The 8,278-nt window shown below is 42.9% G+C and overlaps 1 protein-coding gene across 1 annotated transcript; it reads left to right on the top strand.

Moving 5' to 3' along the window:
- Positions 1 to 4,076: 4,076 nt before the first annotated feature.
- On the top strand, positions 4,077 to 5,483 carry LOC134929570 (paraneoplastic antigen Ma2-like). Its single transcript, XM_063925161.1, has one exon. The coding sequence runs from the start codon at positions 4,077 to 4,079 to the stop codon at positions 5,481 to 5,483; it is 1,407 nt and encodes a 468-aa protein (XP_063781231.1).
- Positions 5,484 to 8,278: the final 2,795 nt, after the last annotated feature.

Here is an 8,278-nt window from a genome sequence, read left to right as displayed (position 1 = left end):
GCGGGTGAATGGATACTAAAAATTAGGGACTGCTATATCCCTTAAAGATCCACACTATAGTTGGGACTGCCATATCCCCCAAACAACCTTTCCGCTTTCATATGCCCTAGAATCTGTATTTGTGCATTAATAGAGATGGTGATTGCAAGCTAATACTTACCTTTTTGAAAACTCTCTCGGAGATAGAGACAATTATTCTCCAGCTGACCTTGGTCTAGGATTATATTATATTGAGACGTAGCGGCGACAATTGGCGATATATATTACCTAATTATTTCTCTAGTAGAGTCAATCTGTACATACAGTGGGGATTGAAAGTTTGGGCACCCCAGGCAAAAAATCATTTTAATATGCAGAAAGAAGCCAAGAAAAGATGGACAAATCTCCAAAAGGCATCAAATTACAGATTAGACATTCTTATAACATGTCAAAAAAAGTTTGATTTTATTTCCATCATTTACACTTTCAAAAGAACAGAAAACAAAAAATGGTGTCTGCAAAAGTTTGGGCACCCTGCAGAGTTAATACCTTGTACTGCCCCCTCTGGACAGCTGAGACCTGGCAGTGTCATGGATTGTTCTCAATCATCGTCTGGAAAGACCAGGTAATGTCAATCTCAAAGGTTTTAAAAACCCAGACTCATCTGACCTTGCTCCAACAATCAGCACCATGGGTTCCTCTAAGCAGTTGTGTAGAACACTGAAACTGAGAATAGTTGACGCTCACAAAGCAGGAGAAGGCTATAAGAAGATAGCAAAGCGTTATCATATGCCCATATCCTCTGTTCGGAATGTAATTAAGAAATGGCAGTCATCAGGAACAGTGGAAGTTAAAGCAAGATCTGGAAGACCAAGAAAAATATCAGACAGAACAGCTCGCAGGATTGTGAGAAAAGCAAGTCAAAATCCACGTTTGACTGCACGATCCCTTCAGGAAGATCTGGCAGACACTGGAGTTGTGGTACACTATTCCACTATAAAGAGATACTTGTACAAATATGGTCTTCATGGAAGAGTCATCAAAAGAAACCCTCATCTACGTCCTCACCACAAAAATCAGCATTTGAAGTTTGCAAATGAACATATAGACAAGCCTGATGCATTTTGGAATAAAGTTCTGTGGACCGATGAGGTTAAAATAGAACTTTTTTGCTGGAATGAGCAAAGGTACGTTTGGAGAAGGAAGGGCACAGAATTTAATGAAAAGAACCTCTGTCCAACTGTTAAGCATGGGGGTGGATCAATCATGCTTTGGGGTTGTATTGCAGCCAGTGGCACAGGGAACATTTCACGAGTAGAAGGAAAAATGGATTCAATAAGATTCCAGCAAATTTTGGACGCTAACTTGATGCCATCTGTGAAAAAGCTGAAGTTAAAGAGAGGCTGGCTTCTACAAATGGATAATGATCCTATACACACCTCAAAATCCACGGTGGATTACATCAAGAGGCGTAAACTGAAGGTTTTGCCATGGCCTTCACAATCTCCTGACCTCAACATAATTGAAAATCTATGGATAGACCTTAAAAGAGCAGTGTGTCACAGACAGCCCAGGAATCTCAAAGAACTGGAAGACTTTTGTAAGGAAGAATGGGCGAAGATACCTCAAACAAGAATTGAAAGACTCTTGGCTGGCTACAAAAAGCGTTTACAAGCTGTGATACTTGCCAAAGGGGGCAGTACAAGGTATTAACTCTGCAGGGTGCCCAAACATTTACAGATGCCATTTTTTGTTTTCTGTTCTTTTGAAAGTGTAAATGATGGAAATAAAATCAAACTTTTTTTGACATGTTATAAGAATGTCTAATCTGTAATTTGATGCCTTTTGGAGATTTTTCCATCTTTCCTTGGCTTCTTTTTGCACATTAAAATGAATTTTTGCCTGGGGTGCCCAAATTTTCAATCCCCACTGTATATACCTGTAACCCTGTGTTAGTAAATGTTAGGGAGAATAAGATAGTTCAGAGTTTAATAATACTGTATAGTAATGTATAGAAGGTATTAGAGTACATTACTGAAATATATGTATTAATGTGAATGGGGTGGCGCGAGGATGCTAGGGGAGACTGTTCTGGAAGCCCTCGCTCCGCTAAGGGAAAAAAAAAAAAAAAAACTGAAGGGGAACGGACACCTGGCAAGTGCTGCTGCACGAGCCGCTCTGAGGAGGGCTGCACGAGCCGCTCTGAGGGGGGCCGCACGAGCTGCTCTGAGGGGGGTGAGACGAGCCGCTGGAGGGAGGCTGAGGTGATTGTGAGGAAAGAAGACGTACCGCTGAAGGGTCCCGCAAGCTGCCGCTAAGGAGTCAGAGCCGTGGCGGAGAAAGAGAACGGGGTTACCGCTGTAGTGTCCAGCCAGCTGTTGCTAAGGATACGGAGCTGTTGCCTGGAGAGAGGGAGAAGCTTTCCAAGGAGGACGACTGACAGCCGTCACTGAGGAGACAGGAGTCTACATTATACTCCTATGCCAGCCGACCGCAGCGGAAAGGGAGACAGCGCCAGTCATTACTGCTGGAGACTAGTACCACAGCCCTGAGCTGCCTTCGACTACCAACACTACTGCAGGAGGTCAGGTACTATGGCTAGCTGCAGGGACGAGCTGTGAGGAGCTATTAAGCCCACTGATAAGGGAGATCCACAGCCCTGAATTGTGACAGTGACAGAGGAAGGTGGGAGAGAGAATTAAGGCTGAGTTTGGTGGGGACTACAAATTACAAGCTGTAAAACAAAATGGTATACCGCCAGATATATATCTAAGAGATATGACCCAAAACACCTATATGCCATACAGTTAGAGAACTGTCATATTGATCATCCCCCAGTCACTGAATAGACTGGAACATTAGGCAAGGTCAGCCTTTTAATTGCGTCCTCTTTCCACCCCACACCTTATACTTTTCTTCTAGACAGAGAGAGATATTGGAACTATGTAAGCTAATTACCTCAATTTAGCCGGCATTTAGAGGAGCTGTATTTCTTTTGTCATCCTTCCATTCCTATCTGCTTGTTTCGCCAGAGACATTTACGTATAATAATTTATTGAGAGCATTCTTAATAACGCCTATTACCTGCATGCCAAGGGATTCTAGTCAATCATCACTGCATTTCCTTGCTTAAATCTCTTCCTCTCACTAATCCACCTTCTCTGAACACTAACTTTTCCTTAAGGCGCTCAACTGAATTAAATTAATATAATTACCACCATTGGCCGATAGCCTGCTCCGCAGTATAAACTTTTAAGGAAAGTAGAGAAGGAGTCGGGGAAGTGCCCTACGAATATAATAATAAAAAAAAATAAAAGGTGAGGAAAGGCGTACTAGGGGAGAATATTTGCACAGATTACCCTAATGTGAAGCAGTTGACCAGGGATTATAATCAGAGAAGGGAAGAAGATTGCACATCGTATATCCCCTCTGCCACTGGATTAAAGATCCATTACTGGAGAGTAATTTACCATAAGGAACCCCCTCATACCATCTGGTGGCCATTCAGATACTGACACCTTATAGAGAGTATAATATATAGGTAACTCTGCGCAGGTGGTAATACGGAAAATTATCTAAAACCCCGGGTCCACAGATTTTTTCTACTGTGGGTTATTTATAAATATAATTTTTTGTTGATGCATGCATATATGTTGTGACATAGGTTTAAATGAGTGTAATATTGGAAAGTATATGATTTGAGGCTTATATATATCCTATAACCCTGCATGTTTTATCAATTTCGTACCAATAAAATTACTTACCTGTTTAGCTTGTTGGTTGTATCTGGGAACCCTGTAAGAGAAGAGAATAGTATCATAAATTAAGAAATCTGCTGAAGAAAACAACAAAGAAAGGTGAGGAAAGTTAACGTCCATAATTTTCCAGTATTTAATATGATTATTGTGATCTGAGCGATTATCACCATCTAACCCAATATCCTAATAAAGGAAGGCTTTCCCAAGCAAGCCAGGGTATATCTGCTTGGGTGGAGGCACGCCACAAGTGAATAAGGGTTACATTGTGGAGGCACTGCTGAGATCCTATTATACCAGCGTCTTCTGTTGACTAACTATCTGTTGGAATATAGTGTCGTGATGGAGAAGGTCACGGAGGAAGATATCAGTCGTTGGTGCCAAGAGAAGGGAGTGCATGTTAACTATAGTCTGAGTTTGGTTGGGAATCTTTCCACCGTCAAGGAAGAAGAGGTATTGAAATTTATGGAACAAGTCTATGGGCTAAGTTATCCCTGTATCGTGGATAAATGGAAGGATCAGAATGGAGAAGTGTCTGCTATGCTCCTCAGTGGTAAGGACGTATTGGACAGGACTTTATTTCCAGGTATGATCATATTGGAACGAAGATCTGGGAGGAAAATCCAAATAATATGGCCTGAAGGACAAAGGTCAGAAGAGGAAGAGGCCACCCAAGGAGATGATCAAGGGGCAGGAGAACATATCACTGGTGTTAATTCTGCAGGATCCTATATGATTCGTGATGAAACCAATGCTGCATCTCGACAACGTACCAGCAGCTCAGAACCCCAGGTGGAAGCTGTAGTCGACAAAGTGGTTAGCCATCTGGAAAGATGGCACTTTGAAGGAGGATATCGTAGATTGAGGATATTCTCGGGAATTACGCCTGTACCTGCAGGAGAAGAATCATACGATATGTGGAGGGAGGCTGCCATCCAACATTCTGAGGAATGGCAATGCCCGGAGCATATAAGAAAGCAGAGAGTGGTGGAGAGTCTACGTGGGCCTGCTATGAGGGTGATCCAAGCGACCCGGAGGAGCAACCCCATTGCCACTTTGCGGGAATATATTGAGGCTTTGGATTTCTCCTTTGGAACCTTGGAAGATGTTGGAGATATGTTGGCCAGGCTGAACGGCACTTATCAAAATTACGGAGAGACGTTAACCCAATTTATATATAGAGTGGACTGGTTAATATATAAGATTGTGGACAAAGGAGGACTTACATCAGACGTCGTGGATGAGAGGCGATTAAGACAAATTTTAAAAGGGGCTCTTACCAACAGTCCGATAGCTCAGAAACTTCGTTGTACTATGACTCCAGCTCGACCCCCCACCTTGAATGAATTAGTCAGAGACGTCAAATTGGAGGAAGTCCAAATGGAAAACCGGGAAAAGTCTATAAAAAAGGTTAAAGTTGTATTACCAACTGCTGATCCCCCTCCTGTGGATGACAGATTATTGAGGATGATAGAAGAACAGAACAAGAAAATTGATCAGCTTATAGCTTTGCAGACTAGCCAACCACGAGCCCCCAATAGGCTGTTGGGTGTAGGAAGAGGAGATAGAAGAAGTGACTTTAGAAATGCCTACGAGTGCTATAGTTGTGGGCAGTTTGGACATCGGTCATTTGAATGCCCTATAAGGGGGTCTGAGAGGAGGGGAATTAATAGCAATGAAAGAAGAAGGTCATATGAAGGGGGAAACTCCAACGGGAGTGCTGTGGACCCCTCACAGACTCCCCAATAATACAAGTTAGAGCTATGGGGAGTGCACAATGGTCCCACTCTGTTCCCGATAGTTTATTGGGAAATGCCCCTATAACTAAGGCTATGATCAATGGTCACGATTGTACTATATTGATGGACAGTGGATCACAAGTGTCCATAATATTCGAATCTTGGTACAACCACCATCTGTCTGATGTTCCCATTCAACCTCTTAGTGGACTGACTATATGGGGATTGAGCGAACAACGTTACCCATATCTGGGGTATGTGGTTACCCAGATCACGTTTGATCCAGGATTGAGTTCTACTAACCAAACAGTTCCATTAGTAGCCTTGGTATGTCCGGATTCCCCTGGGGACAATGGGAAGTTGCCAGTAATCGTGGGCACCAATACAAATATGTTTCAGAACCTTATACAATGGTGTGAGAAGCAAGAGCGGGAAATATTGGAAGGGGTGAAGACAGAGTCGGTAGGTACCCAACCCCAATGCCGGAGTCAACGGGTGGAGGGAAAGATGGCGACAGGAGAAAAGGATGTCCTCTTACTCAAGGAGGGAGTAAGGCCTTTTTCAAAGGTGGAGTTAGAAGCTTGTTTTACGGGAAGTGATATTGACTATAATAATAAACAAATTCTTATAGAACAATTACTACTGAGAGAGTCGGCCTTCTCCAGAAGTGAATGGGATTTAGGCACTGCTACCGGGGTTGAACATCACATTAAATTAAACAATGAGACCCCTTTCAGAGAAAGATCTAGACGTTTGGCACCAGCTGACTTCGAGGACGTGAGGAAGCATCTCAGGGGACTGCTTGAAAATAATGTGATAGCTGACTCTGAGAGCCAATACGCTTCTCCCATAGTGGTAGCTCGGAAAAAGAACGGTGAAATTAGATTATGCATTGACTATCGCACCCTTAACAATCGCACCGTGCCAGACCAATATACTGTCCCGAAAGTTGATGAAGCACTTGATTGTCTTCAGGGTAGTCAGTGGTTCTCGGTATTAGATCTGAGGAGTGGTTATTATCAGATACCGATGAGCGCTAATGATAGGTCTAAAACTGCTTTCATTTGCCCCATCGGGTTCTTTGAATTTCTCAAGATGCCTCAGGGGATAACTGGTGCTCCTGCTACATTTCAGAGGACCATGGAAAAGACAATAGGGGATATGTGTTACAGGGAAGTACTCGTATACCTTGATGACATCATAGTGTTTGGAAGAACCCTTGATGAACACAACCAGCGCCTACTCAAAGTAGTGGATCGACTAATTGCCAGGGGATTGAAGCTCTCTCTTGAAAAATGCCAACTTTGTCGGTCATCAGTAAAGTATCTTGGTCACATAGTCAGTAGGCAAGGAGTAGCTACTGACCCAGCTAAGGTAGAAACTGTAAAGAACTGGCCCCGACCTGATAATCTCCGAGATCTGAGATCCTTTCTGGGGTTTTGCGGCTATTACAGAAAATTTGTGCCGCAATATTCTAAGATTGCCCGTCCCTTAACTGATCTGACCCGAGGCTATCCCCCAACGAGGAAAATTACAGGTTCTTCTATTAACTATGAGACCAAGTATTTAAAGCCTAAAGAGTCATTTGGAGTAAGATGGGATGAAAAATGCGAAGATGCTTTTCGTCAACTAAAAGAAAGTCTAACAAAATCTCCAGTGCTGGCATATGCAAATCCAGAACTCCCTTATGAGGTCCACATTGATGCCTCCTTTGAGGGACTTGGGGGAGTGTTATATCAATTTGATGATAATCAGCTAAGACCTATTGCCTATGTAAGTCGTGGACTATCTCATAGTGAAAAAAATTATCCTGTACATAAATTAGAGTTTCTAGCTCTCAAATGGGCAGTCACGGAGAAGTTTCACGACTATCTATATGGAGTGGAATTTTTAGTGCAGACTGATAATAATCCCTTGACATATATTCAGTCCACAGCAAAATTAGATGCAACTGGTCATAGGTGGCTGGCCGCGTTAAATAACTACCAATTTACCATCAAATATAGACCAGGAATCACTAACCAGGATGCAGATGCGTTGTCCAGAATGCCCCATTCAACAGAAAAAACGGATAGTAATGAGTGTATCGAAGTTCCAGCTGCAGGCATCCAAGGACTATGCCATCAGATCAGTAGTACTGGATATCTACATGTGGCAGCAATCCGGATGATTGGGGCCTCCGATAAGGCCATACCACCCCAGTACCAGAGGGTGACAAGTTCCCAAATGGATGGATTGGAAACTATTACGACCCAACAATTGGCGCAGGATCAGAGGGCCGACCCTGATATTCTACCTATCATTCAATGTTTGGAAAACCCTCATAATTCTATAAATTATAGGACCTTGTCCCCTAAATCTCGAGTACTTCTTCAACAATCAAAAAGATTGTGCATCAGGGAAGGTGTAATCTACCGATACAGCCGAAGGAAAGATGGTCGGGATAAGTGGCAGATAGTACTACCCTATAAATATCAGTCATTGGTGATGATGGAGCTGCATGACAGGCATGGTCATCTTGGATATGAGAAGACTCTAGGTTTGATATCAGAAAGATTCTTTTGGCCCTTTATGAGTAGGGATATCGACCAGTACTGTAGGACATGTGGGAAGTGTATTCTTCGAAAGACTTTACCTATGAAAGTGGCCCCTCTAGTAAATATTCATAGCTCCGGGCCCATGGAGTTAATTTGTATTGACTTTCTTTCATTGGAAGGGCCAGGAGGACAGGAAGGGAACATACTGGTAATCACAGACCATTTCACGCGCTATGCGCAAGCCTATGTGACTCCGAATCAGAAGGCT

This window comes from Pseudophryne corroboree, chromosome 5, assembly GCF_028390025.1.
Source record: "Pseudophryne corroboree isolate aPseCor3 chromosome 5, aPseCor3.hap2, whole genome shotgun sequence".
NCBI classification, from domain to species: domain Eukaryota; kingdom Metazoa; phylum Chordata; class Amphibia; order Anura; family Myobatrachidae; genus Pseudophryne; species Pseudophryne corroboree.
The sequence above is the reverse complement of the archived record's forward strand: the minus strand, read 5'-3'. Positions and strand labels throughout refer to the sequence as shown.

Coding starts and splice junctions, on each gene's coding strand:
- LOC134929570 (XM_063925161.1), top strand. CDS start 4,077: ATGGAGAAGGTCACGGAGGAAGATATCAGTCGTTGGTGCCAAGAGAAG.